Source organism: Sturnira hondurensis, unplaced genomic scaffold, assembly GCF_014824575.4.
Source record: "Sturnira hondurensis isolate 20B ecotype Veracruz unplaced genomic scaffold, ASM1482457v3 Scaffold0022215, whole genome shotgun sequence".
NCBI lineage: Eukaryota > Metazoa > Chordata > Mammalia > Chiroptera > Phyllostomidae > Sturnira > Sturnira hondurensis.
In genome coordinates, this window is record NW_028094846.1 from 565,087 (window position 1) to 584,879 (window position 19,793).

A 19,793-nucleotide genomic window follows, 5' to 3' on the forward strand; every position below is an offset into this window, starting at 1 on the left:
CTCCCGTGGGTCAGTCAGGAGGCCACAGTGCGCTGTCTGCGCGGGAGGCAGCAGCGAAGAGGGAGGAGCCTGGCTCTGGGGTCACACTCACCCTCGGGTGAGTGGAAAACAAGTTTCCCGTGTGCTCAGTCCCTGAGGTTCAGGGCAGGTGGTCACAGCAGCTACCCGACCGCTGACTCAGGCGACCTTCTTAGATCCTGGTGGGGACCGAGGGGGGGACCCACCGCCCCCGCCCTTCCTTGTCACCTGTGTGAGAACAGCGCTCCCAACCAGCAGCCCAAGTGCCCCGGTTCCGAAAGTGGCCCGTGCTGGCCGTGCGCCAGCTGTCCTGCCCAGATGCACAGGGCTCGGATGGCGCACCGGGAACCTGGCGTGGCCCGCGCGGGCTCGGAGACGCTTGGTGTCCCCCGGTGCCGTCGCACGGAGGCGCGCGGTCAGCGCACCGGAGAATCGAAGAGTCAGATCTGCAGTCACGTGCGGTGAGTGTCCGAATGGGACTGCGGGGTCACAGGGACAGGGCGACAGCGCCACCCCTCTGGGTGGGCGGGCGGCAGAGAAAGGCCCCAGGATCTGGGCCTCGCTCCGCGGCAAACGCAGCGGCAGCAGGAGCTGTGGCTTCTGGGTGGAAGGGCGGCCCGCAGCTTGGGTGTCCCCCGCTGCTGTCGCTCTCCGGGGACTCCCAGGCCTCGGGGCTCCTCCCCCAGCGGCCCCACCCCCGGATCGCCCTTGGCTGGTCCTCCCCTCCCGCTCGGGGCCCTGACCCTCGTCCTCTCCAGCGGCCCGTGAGAAGGTGGCCCTGGGGCGCTCAGGACCCGGAGGGAGGAAACCAGGTCCCTGTCACCCGCGGGGAGTGGCTTCGCCGGCCCCCTCCGCTCGCATAGTTCCACTTCAGGTTCTGGAGGGGCCCTCGGGGAGCACCGGGCAGGGCAGTCCGCGTTCAGACGAACTCCGACGCGCGCCCGCTCGGTCGCGACATCCAAACAAGAGGGGGCTCTTGCAGGATGGCGCCCGTGGACGTTCCTGTCGGTGAGCGGAGCAGCTGCCGCTCCTCAGTTCTGCCACCGGAGGGCGCCAGAGACCGCTCGGCTACAGCAGCCGCGGGCTGGACCCGGCGGGTTCTGGGGCCTCGGGGGCTGGGGCAATGGGAGCCCGGGGTGGGGGGTGGGGCGGCCCGCTTATCCCTGAAAAGGTCTGCGTGGCGCGCAGAGGGCAGCCGGATCCCTGGGGTCAGGATAGGACCTGAAGCCCGAGTTCAAGTCCAGTTGGGCTACCAGCCAGCTGTGCAGCCTTTCAAAGTCACTTTGGCCTCTCTGGGCTTCAGTTCTCTGTTCTGGAGGAGGGCGGTGCAGAAGGAGTGGACCCAGAAGGCTGCTTCCTTCAGTGCTGTGGGTCTCTCTAAGCGCCAGGGAAAACGGAAAAGGATAGAACAGCAGAATCTTGTGTCCTGGAGCCTTTGAGGTGCCCCTCCTGGGCACGGAGCTCGGTGGGACCAGGAGGGGCAAGTCTAGCAGGGACAGGGGCCTTGGTGACTGCAAGTGGCAAGGGGCGCAAATGAGGGTCAGGAGGAAAGTGGGTGGGGTCTCACGGGTCCCTGCCAACGCTGGAGCAGGCTTCAGAGGGCGCGCCTCCTTTCTCAGCTGCCCAGCTGTGTCCGAATCGGGGGCTCCAGCCGCCCTGTACCGGGCCGTGTTCCTAGGACCATGTGGTGGGTGCTCGGGAGTCAGTGATGGGGAGCAACGCCGCCACAGGCCGCAGGAGGTCCGTGACTTCACCGGGAGCACATCAGTGCTCTGCCAGCACTCAGAATGGAGAACAGATTTGCCTTAAGAAACCCCGCCCCACCCACACTCTGCCAGCGAGCCCCGAGACTGGGCTGCTTTTCCAGAAAGGGGTGGACCTGAGAAACATTTGCTCTGAGCTGATGTTCTGGCTGCAGGTACAGTGTCACCGTGCGAGTGGAGCTCAGGTGACAGGGGCTGCCTGGCCCACGGCTGCTCAGACCGATGGACAAGGCCCCTGTGCACAGTCTCGGGAAAATGCTCGGAGCGGCACAGAAAGGGGACCCGCTGGGGATGCCGAGGGATTTATCACCAAGATTGTGAGGCCTTTTAAGGGAGGAACGCGGCTGCTAATGACGGAAACCTGCTAAGACTGGATCTGGAGAAGGCCATGCAATTTCCTCCTTCTCCTGAGATGTTTCTCGAGGAAACACTGGTGCCACTCCCCGTGTGCGGCTCAGAGGACAACATTGTGGCCCTGAGGAGAACCAGGTATGCTAATCAGAAGTCGGCACCCCAGACGCAGAAGGCCCCACACGGCCAACCTGGCCTCAGCGGGTGCGTGTGGTCCCACACACACCTGGGCAAGCACACAGCTGTATTTTTCTTTCTTTCTTCCTTGTTTTTTCAAAGCACACCAGTGGGGCGCCTGAAGAAAGCTCTACATTTTAAGCAGCTACAAATCTTCATAAAAGCTTCATGTGTCCAAAGAGAGATCTGAAAATAGAACATGAACTTACAGCCCTGGCTGGTGTGGCTCAGTGGGTTGAATGCTGGCTGGCCTTCAAAGCAAAAGTTCGCTGGTTTGATTCCCAGGCAGGGCACATGCCTGAGTTGCAGGCCAGGTGCCCTGTAGGGGGCGTGTGAGAGGCAACTACCCATAGATGTTTCTCTCCCTCTCTCCCTCTTTCTAAAAATAAATAAATAAAATCTAAAAAAACCCACCCCCAAATCCAAACCACAAACTTAAGTCTCATCCCCAAGCATTCCCATAGTCTTCTCACGGCCCTCATGTCTGGAGAATGTGGGTTTAAAAAGAGCAACAAAACCCTTTGCCGCGACGGGGTGGGCTTAGCTGAGCCAACAGGCTCTCACTTGAACAGCTGGGCTCTTACTTCGGGTTTTAAATAGATAAGCAATGAAAAGAGCCCCAGATTTAGAGATAGAGATCTAAGCTTGGAGGGGCAAAGAGGGTCCTAAGGCTGGTCCTGAGCAGAGCAGTTGAAGCCAATTCTCCAGGAAGCTTGCTTCACCGTCAGGGATGCTGAAACCAGCCGCCAATCCAAACCCTCTTGAGGTGGTACGACTGGTCCTGGAGCTGCTGCGCTAGGGGGAGCAGAGTGTGGGAGCCGGCGAAGGGGGCGCTGCGGGGGTGCTCTGGATCCACAAAACCAGTGGGGCGTATTGCCGACACCTCACCCGTTTCCGTCACTGGGCATTTGTGGGACGGGAGCAAGGTGGATGGCCAGGGGATGGGTGCTCTTCTTCTGTGGGAAACCCGACTGTCTGCTCCAGGGCCAGAACTTCGCAGTGACTTAAATCACAGGGACACATGTTTCCCACCCAGGGCTGCCCTCTCACCACGGGAAAGGCCACCCCTCGCGCCTTCAGACTCTGCTGCTGGCCTGTCACCAGCTGCGCCCCGGGGGAGGACATGCCATCCTGTGAGCCAGTCTTCTGTCCCCCAAAGACCCTGTGTATGACACGCCCCGTCTCTGCTCTCCTCCCACTGGGCTCCGTATTCAGGTTAAAATCATTCCCTCTTTTCAAGCCAGGCTCAAGGCTCAGTCTGGGCCAAGCCGGTCCCGCCTAACAGGCTTCTCTCCTTCCCTGCCTCCTGTGACACTCGGAGACGGTGCCTCTGGTTCTTACGGCCCGGCCACATCACCTTGCACACGGCCAGGGGTCAGTCTTGTGCAGGGTGCCTGCCTCTCACACCCCTTGGGGCCCCTGGGAGGCTGTGAGAGCGGCCACCCTTGTTAAAAATGTGTTTATCGTCTGTGACCAAAAGGTTTGTGAAGCCAAAGCTATTGAGTCAATAAAAATTTCTCACCTGAAATATGAAGCAAGGCCAGGAAACATAGCTGTGAACTTGACCTGGAAAAGCAAGGAGGTCCCTCCACTCAGGAGGGAGGGTCAGGAGAAGCCACACGCGAGAGGGCGTGCAAGGCTGGCTGGAGTCCAGCCTGCTGTTAGCAGTTCAGCACCCCCAGACCCCGATCCTCTCTCTGCGTTGCAGTCTGGACCCCAGGTGTCCCAGGAGAGAGAATGTGGGGGCAGCCTATAGACCCTCCGGAAACAGCCACAGTCTATGATACATGGTGTGGGGGTGGACGTGGGGGGAGTCAGTTTTAATTAAGGGGAGAAACATGTGAGTCAGCATCAGAATCTTTTAGAGCAGTTTTTGTGGGGAGAACATCCCACATTCTTGCTTACAGAATAGAAGACCAGGATCGACCAAAGTCCGATTAGAGACCATTGGTGAGAGAGGGTTCTCTCCCTCTTTCTCTCTCCCTCTCTTTCGGTTTCCATCCATCCATCCATCCACCTGTCTGTCTGTCGTCTCTCTGTCTACCTACCTACCCACCTTTGCACAGAAATCACATAGTATCTTTATTGCCACCTTTAAGTTGGATGCATGGCTCTCTGCGACCCAGGGAGAGACCATCAGTTAAAAACGATGTCATGAAACAAAAACTTGGACTCTTGGGAGCTGGTGTTATCTGACAGGAGGAAGTCACTGTGGGTTGTTACAATCTGAAGTTACTATTTACCCAAAGATTTTGTGAGTTCTTCCCTGTGTGTCTGAGGGGGTCAAGCAAGTGGACGCACTCTTCGTTCTTTTTTAAGATTTTGTTTATTTATTTTTGGAGACATGGGAAGGGAAGGAGAGAGGGAGAGAAACATCAATGTGTGGTTGCCTCTCACATGCCCCCTACTGGGGACCTGACCTGCAACCCAGGCCTGTGCCTTGATTAGGAATAGAACCAGCCACCCTTTGGTTCCCTGGCTGGTGCTCAATCCACTGAGCCACACCAGCCAGGGCCAGACTTCATTCATTCTCTGTTGGCAGTTCTCAGGTGAGGTCCTCATACTTGTCGCTCTGAGACCTACACAGCCTCCAGGCCCCCATTTGCACACCCACCTCATGTGGCCACTCGAGACACCCAGAGGCCGTGCTCAGCTGGCAAAGCAGGCATTTTACGGTCACAAATGAATTCATTTTCTCCGTCTCAAACATGGGCTAAAAATAAACTTGCTGTCAAGTAATTTATAACTCATCATCGTGTGATGGAGAGTTCCTGAGCTCAGAGCTGGAGCCTATAGTGACCGCCAGGAAAATGGCTTAGACTCTCTGAGTTTTTTTTTTTTTTTGTCTTTCTAATGAGAGAGCTGGGTTAGAAGGTCACTGTATAACTTCCAGTTGTAAAATCTGCGATTTAGGATTTTTTACATTTATTTTTAAGCAGAGTTTTAATAAAATCTAACAGGAAATATTGCATGCTGTGGCAATTTGCATTTTAATCACATGTACTTCAGATTAAAATTGTCTTGTGCAAGTTTAAAACACGGAAGGCTCTGGAAAGCGATGTGTATACGTGTCGTTCTCCTTAAGAAATGACACGTGAGTCGTTTTTGCATGGATCTGCAAACGCTGTGGGTGAAAGTCAATTACCAACCACATTCAAAGGTGTAAAAACAAGATCGAAGTCACTGCTGAGAAAGGAAATGACTTTGGATGGCCATTGTTCTTGGCAGAAGGTTGTTCTGTGCCTCCGCAGCCAGCGGAGGCCAAAGCGGGGAGCAAGCCCCTCCTTCTGGAACATTCTGTCTCGGCCAAGGGGCATGAACATAGCTCAGCAACACACACACACGCAGGCACAGAGCATGTGTGAATCTCACCTGCAGGGAGAAGCCTTCCACGCCTCCAGGCCATGGCGGGGACACCTCTGAACGGACCTGGAGTCCAGTTCCAGCTCCTGCCCCTTCCTAAGCGTGTGACCTTGGGCCCGTCAGGTGATGCCTCTGTGCCTCAGTTTCTTCCAAAATGGGGCTACCGTCAGGGCTGTTGTGACCATTAATGGAGATGACACATGCCACACAGAGGAAGCACAGCGACTATTAGCCCTAAGTATCATTTGACTCCATCATGAGTTATTGGACGTCTACTCTGCTGTGGCCTCTGAATACCAGGTCCCAGAATACTTTGGGGGCTCGGCCTTTTGTGTCTTGTCGGCAAACAGTGGGTCACAGCTTCAGATCTGGAGCCGTGGTCATCCAGGCCGAGGTGTGAAGGCCCTGAGGAGGCAGCGGATTTCTTAGACTGGGGGAGGGGATGAGATGTGAGTGAAGCAGTTACGCATGGTCTTGCCTGGCTGCTGTGGTTCCTGCGCCAGGGTTTGGAGAGCTCCTTGCGATGCGTGTTAAAACCGGGATGACATTCAAAGAGCCTGATTAGACTCACGTCCTGTATTTACACAAAGGTTAGTGGCGTGTTTCCTCAGTGCTGATTATTTTTGGCTCTTACTGATACTAAGCAATATACTAAAGTTTGTCTGGCGCAGTGTACATGGTTAACCTGCCCCAGCCCTCAGCTTGCTTTTACTCAGGAAGATGCCTAAGTGGAGGCTATACCTGGGCGGGTGATTCCAGCAGGCAAGGAGCTGGCAACATACGGAAAGGACGAGATGAGAAATATGACGATGGCAATAGTGCATTTTACATAGATTTATGTTGCAAATGGTGTGGGAAGACGTGCCCTTTGCAGGCGCTTTCCCAGGGATGTGTCCCAGCCTTGTCTATGCCACAGGCAACTTAGCAGGCTGTCTCAGGTGACTGTGCCTGTGGTTCGAGTGGTGACTTCCCCAGAGGAGCTGGGCATGCGGTCTCCATGACCTCGGGCTGGGCCGGCTTTGCTCAGGCTGGTTTGATCGCTTTTTTGGTGATTTTGGGGTACTAAGCCTGTCAATGACAGCTGCCCCGTTCCGCTGCCCACCGGGTTTGACAGATGCTGGCTGAGTGTCCGGTGACTAATGCCTCTGGCCCCTTCATATGCAGTTGTTGGCGTCAGAAAAACTCGGATGCAAAGGAGAGGTATGCACAGGCCTCTCAACAACAGGCAAATGGAGCTCCAGGTCTCCCCAAGACGGACAGAGGGATCCGCCGCCAGAAACGGGCGTTTTTCATCCGCACCCATCACAGATGGCGCTTCAGGGAGAAGGGTCCAACACCGAAGTGGCTTCTCCCGGTCTTCGAGCCCCATTTTCATGTCCCACCCCCCGGACACAAGCCAGAGAGCCCTGCTCACGGGGACAAAGCACGCGCCAGAACCCCGGTTTGGGCGCAGTCTTGGTTCTCTGGGGAAAGGAGCCGCTCAGAAGGGCGATGCGGGTAACTTGGGGTCACCGGGCTGGGGCCTTCCCGGTAAAGCATGGAAACAAAACAGTAAGTACCGCCCCTGCCCCGCTACAAAAACAAAAACAAAAACCCCAGGCGCCGCCGCCGCTGCTGCTATTAGCAGCCCCGCCCGCCCGGAACCGGACAGGGAAACAAAAGCAGGACCCAGCCTGGGTTCCCGCGACCCAGACGCCAGACGGAGAAGAGACCGGGCCTGGCCGCGGAGGGGCGCTCGCGGGACTCGCACCTGCTGGGCCCACTCCGCGGGGCGGGGCGTCGGCGGCTGTGGGCGGGGCGTCGGCGTCGGCGGGCGGAGCCTCGCGGTGGGCGGGGCCTCAGCCGCCGGAGGAGGAGCCGCCCCGCGCTGAGCCGGCGTCTCCGTGACAGGCGCTCTCGGCCACCGCCACCGCCGCCACCGCCGCCGCCGCTTTTTCTTCCCGGTCCCGGGCTGACCGCTCCGCTCCCTCTCGGCCTCCTCGCGACAGGAACTGCGCGGCCGCGGCAGCGCCCGCCCCGGCGCCGCGCCGGCTCCCGCGCCCTCCGCGCGCCCGGCTCCCTCCCTCCCTCCGCCCCGGGTCCGGCCGCCCCTTCCCGCCGCCCGCGCTCGCCATGCCCAGCAAGACCAAGTACAACCTTGTGGACGACGGGCACGACCTGCGGATCCCCCTGCACAACGAGGACGCCTTCCAGCACGGCATCTGCTTCGAGGCCAAGGTGAGGGCGCCCCCCGCGGGCGGCGTGTGGGGCGCGCGGGCGGGCGGGCGGAGGGGTCCGGCGCGGACCGAGGGGGGAGGGGCCGGGCGCGCGGGGGCCTTTCCGCTGGAAGGGGGCTGCTCCGGGTGTGGAGTCCGCGGCCCCTGCCCAGAACTGGGATGTGCTGGCAAAGTTGCAGCGGTATTGCTGCCCCCACCTGCAGACCCCCGTCCTCACCTTCCTCCCACCTGCAGAAACCCCTCTTCTCCTCTCCTAGGAACAGACCCCCCTTTGCCCCCTCCCACCTGCAGACCCCGGTCCTCCCCACTCCCTCCCACTTGCAGAGCAGACCCCCCTTTGCCCTCTCCCACCTGCAGACCCTTGTCCTCACTGGCCCAAAACTGATGGCCGAATTTCCAGACCCCCGTCCTGGGGAGGTCAGCCCCAACAGCCTGGGGCAGGCAGTGAGCACAGCCTGGACACCTGGTCCCTTACAACCAGTTTAGGGAAGCTCTGGTGTTATTTACCTGCCGGGATCCCAGGGGAGAGGCGCTTTCGAGAACGTCTTTCACAGGGGGAATACCTGCTTCCGGGTTGAGGGAAATAATACAGGGTGTGTTTTAGACTCCAGGGAGCCAGGCCCCGGGTCAGCCCTTCCCAATGCCCGGGTTTCCAAGACCCCTTTGCAAGTGCCAGTCATGGAAGGGGGCGGGCTGAGAGCCCCACTTCTGCTGGTTCCCTGGCCCCGTGTTCAGTTTCAGCAGCTCCCAGGGAGCCAGCTGCAGGTGCAGAGTTTTGGGGGACGACCAGATTCCCAGCCTGAGGCCAGAGCTGGGCCTCCTTGGGGGTGGGGGTGGGTGGCAGCCTCTGTTCTGGACACTCAGGTGTGAATAAGCTCCCCCCACCCCCGCTCCCCTCCATGCTGTGTTTCTCAGAGCCAGGAGCTCTGGTTTCTGAAATCACAGCTGGGGTTCCCGCTGCCCATCGCTGGGGAGAAGGCCCATCACCTGTGGAAAGGTGGCACTTTCCGTGTGGAGGTAATTTTGCTCGGCACTCCCTGCTTCCGCTGCAGGGCTGTGTAGGTGCAGGTGTTGGCAGGGATCGGCCGTCACGTGGCCACTGCGTGGCTGTCCTGAAGCCTCTTCTGGGCGCGGACACTGGCCCAGGGCCGTTGGTCCTGCTGAGATTTGTCCCCTGCTCTTGGGGATGTGTGCCTTACGAATCGGCCTCTTTTTTTGCCCCTGAATAACCTTCCCCCAACTGTCTTGGCTACAGCAGGGACACCCCCTGCCCCCAGACATCAAACCCCGCGGTGGAATGTGGAGCTGAATCACTGGGTATGGCTGACACCAGAGTGGGGCTGCCGCCAGCATCTTATCTTGCTTCTCTCAGAATAGATCTGGTTGGTCTAGGAAGGGATGTTTGGGTTAATTTTTGTCCAGGCCTGTTGCTTTGGTGAGCAGGGCTTGTTGTTTTTTTTAAATGTTAGATTATGTGTTTCCACTACCGTCACGACTTAATTTTCTTGGATGTACCTTAACTGAGAACTTGGCTTCTGTCTTGTGGGGTTCACTAGGGCTCTGTTTTGCAAGAATGAGGGTAAGGAGAGAGATCAGATTTAAAGTGTTTTTAAGCCTTTCTATTCCTTTCTCACAGTCTCCGCATTTGATCCCAGTTCGGTCTCCAAGCCTAGTGTGTGTAAGAGTCACTAGATGAACATATTAAAAAGTCCACTTCTTGCAGCCTCCAAGTCTAATTTGATGACTCTTGGGGGAGCCCAGGACTGTGGGTGTTTAGCGGGCACTCCATGTGGTCTGATGCGGGTTGGTGGGGTCCAGACTTTGGAAACGACTGGGCCTGCGGCTTGCCTCCAACTTGCTGGGCCTTGCCCTCCCTTCCCCGGTTTCTTTTCTAAGCGATGTCTGGGGGCTGCATGATGTGGTTTCTATGGTAACTTCCCTGGGCTCCCACCCAGCGATGCTCCGAAAGAGGAGGGGGCACCCCTGAGGGTCGGGGCTGCGTTTCCCAGCACAGAGCTGAGCACGGAGAGGAAGCTTTGAGTGTGGTGAGGCAAGGGAGGAGGGACAGGGCTCTGGGCCAGGGCCCTACCTCCTGGATCCTGAGGCTTGACGCCGGGCACCTGCACCCGCCCACCACGTCAGTCGAGACCCATGCAGAGGTGGGAGCAGGGGCTTTTCTGTCCCGAGTGCACCCAGTCTCTGCGCCCCCTGTCCTGGGCCGTGCCTGCAAAGCCGCACAGTTGCGGTTAAACGTGTGGCACCTCTGCTTGTTTCGGACACACACAGGCTGTGAAATACAAGTGCACTGCTGTGGCCTTGACAGGTACCCTTGGAGGGCCAGCCAGGGCCTTCCTCCCGAGGGCTGCCAGGCTGGCAGAGTCCCCGCGGAGAGAGTGCCTGGGTAGCTGTCCCTCGTTTCCAGGGCTCCCCAGAGGTTGAAGGGTTGTGGGTGGGTTGGAGGGCACCCAGGTGTCAGAGGTTCTGGCACCTAAAAAAAAACCACCACATTCAGCTACCGAGCAGGATCCCAGGTGGTTTTCACCTGCAGGGCCTGGTGTGCTCCCAAGAGGGCTCCTCCTGGTGTCCGACCCCCAGGGATGCTCGGGCCGCTTCAGTGCCCAGCTGTGCGCGGCAGCGAGGGACGGAACCTGGGCCTGGGACTTTACACTCCCACACCCGCAGCTGCTTCACCTGACGCTCCGCACTGGGCAGTGGTCTGACTCCCAGCTCGCCGGTGGGGCTGCCCCGGGTTGCAGGGCCCTCAGACTCAGTTGTAGAACATTTTCCAGACTTTTCATGCTGGGCTGTTTTTGGATCCCCCCTTGGACTGGAGCTGCTTCCCAGGGTAGCCCGCACGGGGCCCCCTCCCTGGCCGTGGTGGGTCACGTGGCCCTCTCCCGGTCTCCGTGTGCCTCCCTGGTGGCCAGCGCCCCCTGCAGACCCTCTGCTTGCCGGGCGAGGAGGAGACATCTAGTGAGGACGGTGCGAGGGCTCATCAGAGCTGTGAGCCTTACACTCGGAGGTGATTATTGGCTTGCACAGAGCCTGCACACACAGAGAAGTTTCCTCGTGTGGAAACAGGTATTTCTGGCATCTGTGTTTCTGCGATGAAAATATGGGGCTCAGAGTGACAAACCTGTCCCGAGTCCTAGGCTGTCCCCGGCGAGGCCTCGTTCAGTCCTCACACCCAGCACTGTGCCCGGGCACTGGCTCTTAGCACACGCAGGGTGTGAACTACAAGAAGTGGAAAGCACCTTAGCCTCTTCATTGTGCGGAGGAGGAGGCCCAGGTCTGGGGGAGGGCAGGTCACCAGCACAAGGTCACAGAACGTGGTGAGAACAGAGCCAGGATCCGCCCTCGTTCTCTGGACCCCTCCAGCTGAGTTCAGGTATTCATTGGTGCTGCACCGACTTCCCAGCCTGGGGCTGTGACTTGGCACCTGTTTAATGAGCTGCTGCCCCGTGGCCCAGAACTTGGCCTGGGCCCACCTGGGTCACTCAAGGGGCTGCACTGAGCTGCAGCAGGGTGGCAGGCCTGTGCCGGAAGGTCGCAGAGGTGCCATTCCCATGGCTGGTCCTCCCTGCGGTGGTTCTCACATGTCCTCATGGCCTGGTGGCCCCATCACCGGGTGGCTGGTTCCCAAGAGGCGGTGTTCGCAGTGGCAAAGGCAGAAGCTCTTGAGGTCTGGCCTCCAGCGTGACACACGAGCGTGCATGGGGCGAATGACATCGCAGAGGCTAGCTCTCTTTGGGTCACAGCGGACCACCGCACTTGTGTTCTTCCCTGTGCGTCCCCCTGCACTGACACCAAGTGTCCTCAGAGGACCTGCCCCCCCCACCTGCTGTCAGGCCCTGTGCCCACGGGAGGAAGCGTTGGTGGTACGGAGCCCGAAAGCAGTAGACACAGTCACGCTGCTGAGTGATTGCACGCACATCTCACTAAGCCCCTGGAGGCTCGCCCTGCGTTTGATCCACTTTGCTGTTAATTTTCCTGAAATATAATTATGTTATTCTCCTCCTCAAAGCCTCTAGAAGATGCCCAGTTCTTGGCGTGACGTTCAGGGCTCTCTGGTTTTGAACGCCCCCCTTCACTGCCCCTGTGCTCAGTCCGGCAGGAGTGCTCACTGGTCCCTAAGCGCCCCTGCAATCGCCTGCCTGCCTCTCAGGCCCGCCCCCGTGTCACCAGTGGCCTGGATGCCGCCTGTCCCTCCTTCCTGTCAAAAGGACTGACCGACTTGCTGTGCATCAGAGCTGCTTGCCAGTCTGATTTCACCCCCGTGTCATGGCCAGGGTCCCTGCCTCTTTGCTGCCGGCCTCCCCTTCTGAGCTGAGTGCTGCACTCGGGGGTAGAAAATGCACTTTGAATGAATGTGCATCTTTTCCAAGGTGCTCCCAGGAAGGACTGCAGGGCCCTCCTGTGTCACCCAGGGTGGGAGGTGCTTCCTCGGGCTCCCGTCTCCTGCCTGCCGTTGCTCTGGCTTCAGGCCTGTTCCGCTCAGTCCCCAGAGGCCCCGCCCAGTGTCCCGAGGGGCACCCACTCCCACCTTCCAAGGCGGCACCAAGGAAGCGTTTTTTCCTTGAGTACGAGGAGTCCCAGCGGTGGACGTGCAACACAGTTAGAATCTTTGCTCGTGGAGCACGTGGCCAGTTTCAGTGGGTGATTGTCACTTACACATGAAAACACACCTTTAGCCTTGTCGTCTTGTTGTTGCAGTGGTGCCTTCCCTCCGCTTCACTGTTTTCTTTTAGTCCACCGCGTTACAGTTTTCGTGACGTGCCTGTGGTTGGTGGCACAGCGTAGCACGACTGGGAGCTGAACTCTGCTTGGCTGCAAGCCCTGCTCCGTCTCTCCTGTGCCGTGTGGCCTCGCGGGGTTACTTCAGCCTTGTTGACATCTGTAAAGAGACGATGCGAATGTCACCGGCCTCGGAGGGCTGGTGAGCCGAGGAGGCGAGTTATATGCTGGACCGCCCAGCACGCTGCGCGGCACAGAACCCGTTGCTGTCCTTACCGCCCCTTAGTCCCACGCACTGCAGTTGAAAATGCATGGTTTTGACCTTGAAATTGGGATCCTCTGCTCATTTGCAAGACAGAGGCTTGTAGCGCGCTGGCTTCCCTTCCCGTGCCTGCCTGAAGCACCCAGCTGCAGCACCGCTGTGACCCCTAAACTTGCCGGTCGACGGCGCCCCTGATCTGCGGGCTCACGAAAGCCGCCGGCCTCCTTGGGGGGTCAGAAAGGGGTGAACTGGCTCTGGCGCGGCCCCATGGCCTCGGCCCAGCCGTGCAGTCCTCACTGGGGTTAAACCCCGCAGTACCCGAGAGCACTGCGTTGTCTCTTGTCACTGTCTCCGCATTCCTTGGGCAAACATTCCTTCTTTAAGCAGAAGGAACCGTGCGTCACGGGACTGAGGAACACCTCGCGATGCTTGCGTTTCCCTTCTCAGTTTTTAAATTCATGCTTCCTTCTGAGCCCGGCAGCAGCTGCTCGAGATGTTACTTAGAATGGCACTTCCAGGAAGTGCTGTGCCCAGGGCGTTGGAATACACCGGAGTCCCCTCCGTGCACCCCCGTGGGTTTTCTGCAGCGTTTCCGGGAGACGCGTGGGTCTCACAGCTGGGCTGTCCAGGAGAATGGCGGACAGAGCCGCCCCCACCCGATCCCCGAGCTGTCAGGAGAATGGCTGGGATGGGTGCCTGGAGAGCTGACGAGACCTGGGGCTCCCACCATAGCGTGGCTGGGAGGGGGCACGCGTCACCCAGAAGGCATTCAGAACACGCTGAACTGTCAGCGTGGGTGTGAGCACCCCAGCAAGAAGGGTGCGTGTGTGCCCCCAGGGGGACCCCACACCCCCCTCCTGTGCCGCTCTCGGTTGCCGGTGTGGGCGCTGCTTGTCTCCTGCTCCGGGGAGCCAGCTCCTCCAGGCCCGGGGGGCTCCCCACATGCCTGCCCGGTGCCGTTCGCATCAGAGAAGATGGTTGTCACCGTCATCATCCTTTAAAGAGCACTCGCTGTGCTCCAGGCACGGTGCCCAGCTCTTTGAATGAAGTGGTCTTCCCGACAACAGAGCCTGAGCCTCAGGGGTGGAGCTGCTGCACAGAGAGGTGGGGGAGCCCCCCCCACCGTGTGTAGTGATGGACGGGACCCCAGTCAGACCTGCGAAGACCCAGGCCGGGATGTGCGTAACAGCTGGCCCGTGTCTTTGAGAAGCCCGAGAGCTGGCGTTTACCACGTGCTCCGTGCGGTGCTCAGCGTGCCACTCTTGTGAACTAATTTAGCCTTGGTGGCGGCCCCATGCGGGTGGGCGCTGTGCTCATTTTGCAGATGAGGGGACTGAGGCGCATCTTCCTGGGCTGGACCAGACAGGCAGACGGTCTATTCAAGGTGGGGGGCTCAGCCCCTCCCATCGCAGTTACGCCTGGGGCCCAGCCACTGGCCTGTTCCAAGGGGGTCCGGCTGCTGGACTCTGGATGTGGAAGTGGGGGCACCGGTGAGCAGGACAGCAGAGCTGGGCAGGAGACAGGCTTCGAGAGGCCCTGCTGCCCCACTGTGCTCCTCCTCGTGGGGCCCCTGCCCTGGCCTTCCCGTCCGTACACCTCGGGTCGTGGACCGGGTGTTCTTCCCTCAGCATCTCCCCCGGCCAGCGCCAGGCCCTCTCCCACGCCCCCCACCCCACTTCTGGGACCAGCTCTGTGCTCGGAGCCCCAGGGTCCCCAGGCTCCCGGGACAGACCGCGCACATGCTGAAAACCCGCAGCCCCGAGATGCGGCCTTTTGCTCGGAAACCTGCCCCCAGCACGGCAGGAAGCTCCTTGGCAGGGCTCCTCCTTCCTTGGGTCTAACCGCTCCCCTTTCTGTTTTGGGCTCGGAGGATGGGGAAGGCGCTCACACGGAGGCATTTTCTTTTTCTGACAACAGGAAGGTTAACTTCTCCCGGGGGCCCGAGTGGCAGGTGATGGGCTTCCTCGCTCCCCGCCTCTGCCCCACGCACCTCCTCCTGAGGCTGCATTGCAGCCTGGCCCCCAATGCCCCTGTGTTTTCTGCCCTTCAACTTGGCAGCAGGTCACACACTTTGTATCTTGTATCGTCGGCACTCGGGTCTCAAGTGTGGCCGAAACTGTTGTTTTTCACTGTGATCAAAACTTCACCTCTTGCTTTGAGGTCACTTCAATGTAGCTTTTTCCTCATTCAGGGGAGCGTTTTGCAGCTTCCTCAAAGGAGGGGGATGCCCCGCAAATCCCTTGTTTGAGGGGGGCAGCTGCTGTCCAGTGCACTGTTGGTCAGAACCACCTGGACCAGCGCAGCCCCACAGAGGCCCGGGCTGGAGGCGCGGCTCTGCCGCCGGCCACTGTGCGGGCGACTCTGACGCCTGACGTTGGGAACCTCGGGTGCGGCCGAGTCCTCGGAGCTGGCTGCCTGTTCGCAGCTGCTGGTGGAAGCATCTGTAGGCAGCAGGCGTTAAAGCCCGTGTCAGGTGCCTTGAACACACCTGCCTTCATGGTGCTGGTGCCGTCCTTCCCCACTCACGGTGACATGTTCCTGGTTCCCAGCGGGGGCAGGGCAGGCTTTGTGACTAACCTGGGCGCTTGGAGTATGAGATTAGGAGAGTCCCGAGTTTAATTAAGTCTTCTCTTCCAGGGAGATGCCCCTGCCAGGGCCCCTGGGCTTCGGGGGGCTGCTTCCCTGCTGGTGGGTGGGGCTGGTGGCTTAGGTCACTCATGGGCCTCGGTGGATGCCACTCTGGGAAGGTCAGGTGGCCCACATGCTCCGCTTTGTCCCTGCCACTCATGTGGCCCAAGGGCCTCTGCCCAGTTCCTGTTGGCTGATAGTGTCGACGCTCTGCTGGGCCTCCTCTGACACCCCAGCCCGGGGGAAGGACACCTGTGACAGCGAGGGTGGCACAGCCGGTGCCCAGTCTCACCGTGCTCCCTGAACCCACCCTGCTCTCACGGGAGGCGTCGATGGTGTCTAGGGCCTGGACAGGCAGGAGCTGTGGGGACCGGGAGGCCGTCAAACCAGCTGCCACGGTGTGCGTTGGGCAGGCGTGGAGCAGAAACCGCGTGCGGAGCCTCTGCTGCGTGTGTCGGAAACCTGGCCTTTCCCGCCAGCTGCTCCACGTGGAGGCTGAGTCCTCAGTGGCTTCCCCACGGCCACTCCGTGTCCGGCTCCAGGGCGGACTGGGAGCTCGGCTTCGGTGCCGGCACTAACTAGCCCTTGTTTCTTTTTCTTGCGCTGAGATGTTGCCTGAGCTCTCGCCACACGCGTGTTCATGGGGTGCTGCTGTGCCCTGAATTCCGGCCGCACGTGTGCTTGTGGGGTGGCGCTCACCTATTGACCTTCTTCCCAGGCCCAGGCCAGTGTGTGGAGGCAGCTGTGGTCGGTCTGCGACTCCGGCAGGGGTCTTGCAGGGCACCAGGGGGTGCCGCTTGAGGTTTAACAGCGTCCCCGTCGCAGTGCCGTGGGGAGTGGGCAGTGACCGACGTCGTGAGACTGTCCAGGAAGCCCCCACCCTGGGGGGAGGGAGGAGCGGCTGCACCTGGGGCCTGTGTCCCCTCTGCAGTGGCCAAGGGGTGCAGGCTCCTCTCAGTGTGGACGGCCCAGGTGTCCGCCGGGAGGCGGGTGGTGGCCCTTCTGGAGGGAGGAGGAGGCCGGAGCTGGCTCTGCGGGGGAGGGTGGGCTTTCTGTGTGGGCCGAGGTCACTCTCGCCAAGGCGGGGGGGTGAGAAGAAGCCCATGGCTAAAGGAGGCATGAGAGAGAGGCAGGAAGACGTGGACCCCAGGAGGCTTGAGAAGTCCAGCTTGAGAGAGGGGGCTTTGTCCTGCAAACACTGGGGAGAAAGTGGGTGTTTCCAGCCGATGATGTGAATATGCTTATAGTGTATACGTACACGGTTGTGTATTTGGTGTGTGTTTGTATACTTGTATAACATGTATGCATGTAGGAATCATGTATTGGGTGTACATGTACATAACACAGGCGTATGCACACGAGTCACTCCCTGTACACCTGTACCGTGGTGCCCAAGTCCAGGTGTGGGCCTGAGCCAGGATGGTAGTGTGGGGTTGGGGCGGGGCAGGAAGGGTGGGTGGAGAGAAATGACCCGGAGACGTGGGGCCAGGCCGTGCGTGGGGAGGAGGGGGCCGGAGCCCCCGCTTCCCAGGAACCTCTGTCTCAGCGCATTGTCGACAGTCACTTGGCAAAGCTCTGACACCTTTGGGGTGTCACTCACTTGGCAAAGCTCCGACTGGCGGACACGAGGGTGTCTGTAGTGCTGAGCTGGGGTGGTTCCGCTCCCCACCCTTTGCGTCTGGTCCTCGGCTGCACTGGGTCCTAACAGCCCACCAGGCTCTGTCCCCATGCAGGGTGGCCTAGTATCTGACGCCATGTCCGGGTTCGGGATGTGGCTGTTTGAGGCCCGTTGAGATGGAGCGACGAGGACAAGGCCATGTCCACAGGGGCCCCTCTGTGAGGTGAGGAAGGGCTGGGTGGGCACCGTGGGGGCTCTGAACGCAGCGGACAGGCCCACCCGGCCCGGACCAGGGCATCCCTGCCTCCCTCCGGGCCTGCTTGTCAGTGGGGGCTGCTGGTGTGCAAAGTCCAGGTGGGGACTCTGGGTCGCTGAGAAGTTGGGGATGGGCTCCAGGGGGGGCTGCAACCGTGGGGGTCCCGGGCAGTGCTTTCTTCATGTCCCTGGGTTCCTGGTAACACTCACCGGCTCGTGTTGCGATACCTATGTCTTCAGCCCCTCCCCTGCTTGGTGCCTGCCGGCCTGCAAGGGCCTTCCACGGGCACCAGGTCTGGTCCACCTTTGCGTTTCCAGGGTGTGGCGCAGCGCCCGACACGCAGGCGTGCCGTGGATCTCCAGCGAGCGCTGCCGTCACTGCGCACACGTGGCCTTGCCCTCACCGTGTTCGCCTGGGGCCCGCCCAGGACTGGTGTCCCCAGCACGGGGCTTTCCAGGGCGGTCACTGTGCTTCTCCTGCCCGGCCCACTTGCCATCAAGCTGTGCTGTGGGCCACCTCGAAGCTGTATTTCGCAAAATAGTGTTTGTGGGGAGGATGTGGTATCAGGTGACTTTGCCCCCTCAGCCAGCCCCTTGGCGAGACGGCAGAGTTATTCCTGGTGTGGGTTTCATTTTCCCTGTCCCCCCCCCAGGGGGCCAGCCCGGGGCCCGAAGCTGCCTCCGAACTGCCGGCCAGGACGTCCGTGTTGGCTCCACGCTTGTCTTCTGAGGCTAGCTGGTCCGGGACTCACTTCTGCCCTGCCCCCCAACTCGGCGTGCGTCCCCCTTCCCTGATAGCTAGGGCTCCGTCTGGTTTATCACCGCGGGGTTGTTTGTGCACTTGTCTTGGCACAGGCGCCGCACGGGGTGGCTGCACATCTGGGCTTCCTGCGGCCCTGGCAGAGGCCGGCCCCCCCGCGGCTGCTTGGCAAGTGTGTGGTGGGCCCCGTGGGGTCTGACAGCCTCGGGTCTGGCCCCAGAGGCCGTCCTCCGCAGGGTCTTGTGGGTGTCAGGTGCTCGTGACTGAGATGGCTTTTAGTGGGTCTCTGTTTCCTCTTTCCAGCAGCAGCCTGGAGCTGTTTTTCGTGAGATGTGGGTCTGAGTCGCACACCGAGGCAGCTGACTCACCTCCTGTGCCGGAGGGGTTGGTGCCCTGCCTTCGCCATTGGGGAGGGAGAGCCGCCGTCCCCTCCTGCCTCCCACAGTCGGTGGGCCCTGTGCGCGGAGGGGAGCCCCGGGGCGCAGAGGCTGGAGCCCGGCAAGGACTGTCCTCCGCGGGGTCAGCAAGGGCGGGAATGAGTGGCCGCCAAGTCTGTGCACCTCGGTCCCTCGTCCATAAAGCGAGGAGCTGACTTAGAACCTGCATCTCAGTGACCGTGACCCCGGCTCTTCTTCCCTCTCCCCTGCAGACCACCCTGGTCCCCAGGGAAGCCACGTCCCCGTTGCTTAGTGCCCACGCTGGCTGACAAGACGGGCGGGGACAAACAGCCAGGCCCAGCCCATGGGTGTCCCGCTGTGCGTGTGCCCTGGCACCTGGGGGCCGGGCGGGGGCCGGAGCTCCTCCTCCCTGAGCCGTGCCCCTCACTCCTTCCTGCCCTCCGTTCTCCAGTATTTACACCTGCTGCTGCTCTGTGAAAAACGTTTTAAGAATTGGTCATCCATTTTTCTGTATTGTAGCCAAAAGAGAAGTGTTTGTAAAAGCAGCAGAGCCGTGCAGGGTCAGACTCCCCAGACAGGCAAAGGGGCAGAGGGCCGCGCTGCCGCCTAGGTGTCCGTGGGCGTTCGGGCAGGAGGAGGCCGGGGGCTCGGCCTTTCGGGGAGTGACCTGCACCGGGTGTTCAGGGGTCAGACACTGAGCTTCTGCTAACTTCCATTACAGCCCAGCTGCGCATGAGGGCCACTGGAGAACTCGGGGGATGCACATGCTGGGTCCCTGTGTCCTTATCCCCCGGGCTGGGCTGGGGGCCGCATCCCCGTCCCTGTCCTGACTCCTGGGTGAGCACCGTGTGCAGCCGGGAGAGTGGAGGTGCTCAGAACGGGTGTGTCCGCGCGGGGCCCCGATGCACAGGCCTGGTTTTAGGCCAGAGTCCTTTTTGTGGGTTTCCAGTGCCAAGCCCTGCAGGTGACGCCGGGGGGACCGTTGGAGGGGGTGGCACCCCAGTGGCAGGTGGGCTGGGGAGTGTAAAGGCCGAGGGCCAAGAGCCATGTGGTATCCACCCCCACACTGGTGACGTCCCCCCGTGGAGCCAGAGCTGACCCTGCCACGACGTGTCGTCACGTGTGACCGTGTCCAAGAGCCCCCTCCGTCGGGCATCAGCACCCCCGAGCTGCCTCCGGTGGTCGTCCCTTGCAGGGCCCCTCGGGCTCTCCCTGCGTTTCCTGTCCGTTTTGGAACCTTCCCCACTCTC

General features: G+C 60.5%; 1 protein-coding gene across 4 annotated transcripts in view; it reads left to right on the forward strand.

Annotated features, from left to right (window-relative positions):
* Positions 1-7,528: 7,528 nt before the first annotated feature.
* The window catches only part of LOC118979280 (carboxyl-terminal PDZ ligand of neuronal nitric oxide synthase protein-like), a 90,528-nt gene continuing 78,263 nt past the window's right edge, over positions 7,529-19,793 (forward strand). For all 4 annotated transcript variants that reach the window (XM_037035348.1, XM_037035349.1, XM_037035350.1 and 1 more), the window contains exon 1: positions 7,529-7,889. In XM_037035348.1, the coding sequence (XP_036891243.1) occupies positions 7,785-7,889 (105 nt within the window). In that variant the 5' untranslated portion in view covers positions 7,529-7,784. The remainder of the gene's footprint in view (positions 7,890-19,793) is intronic.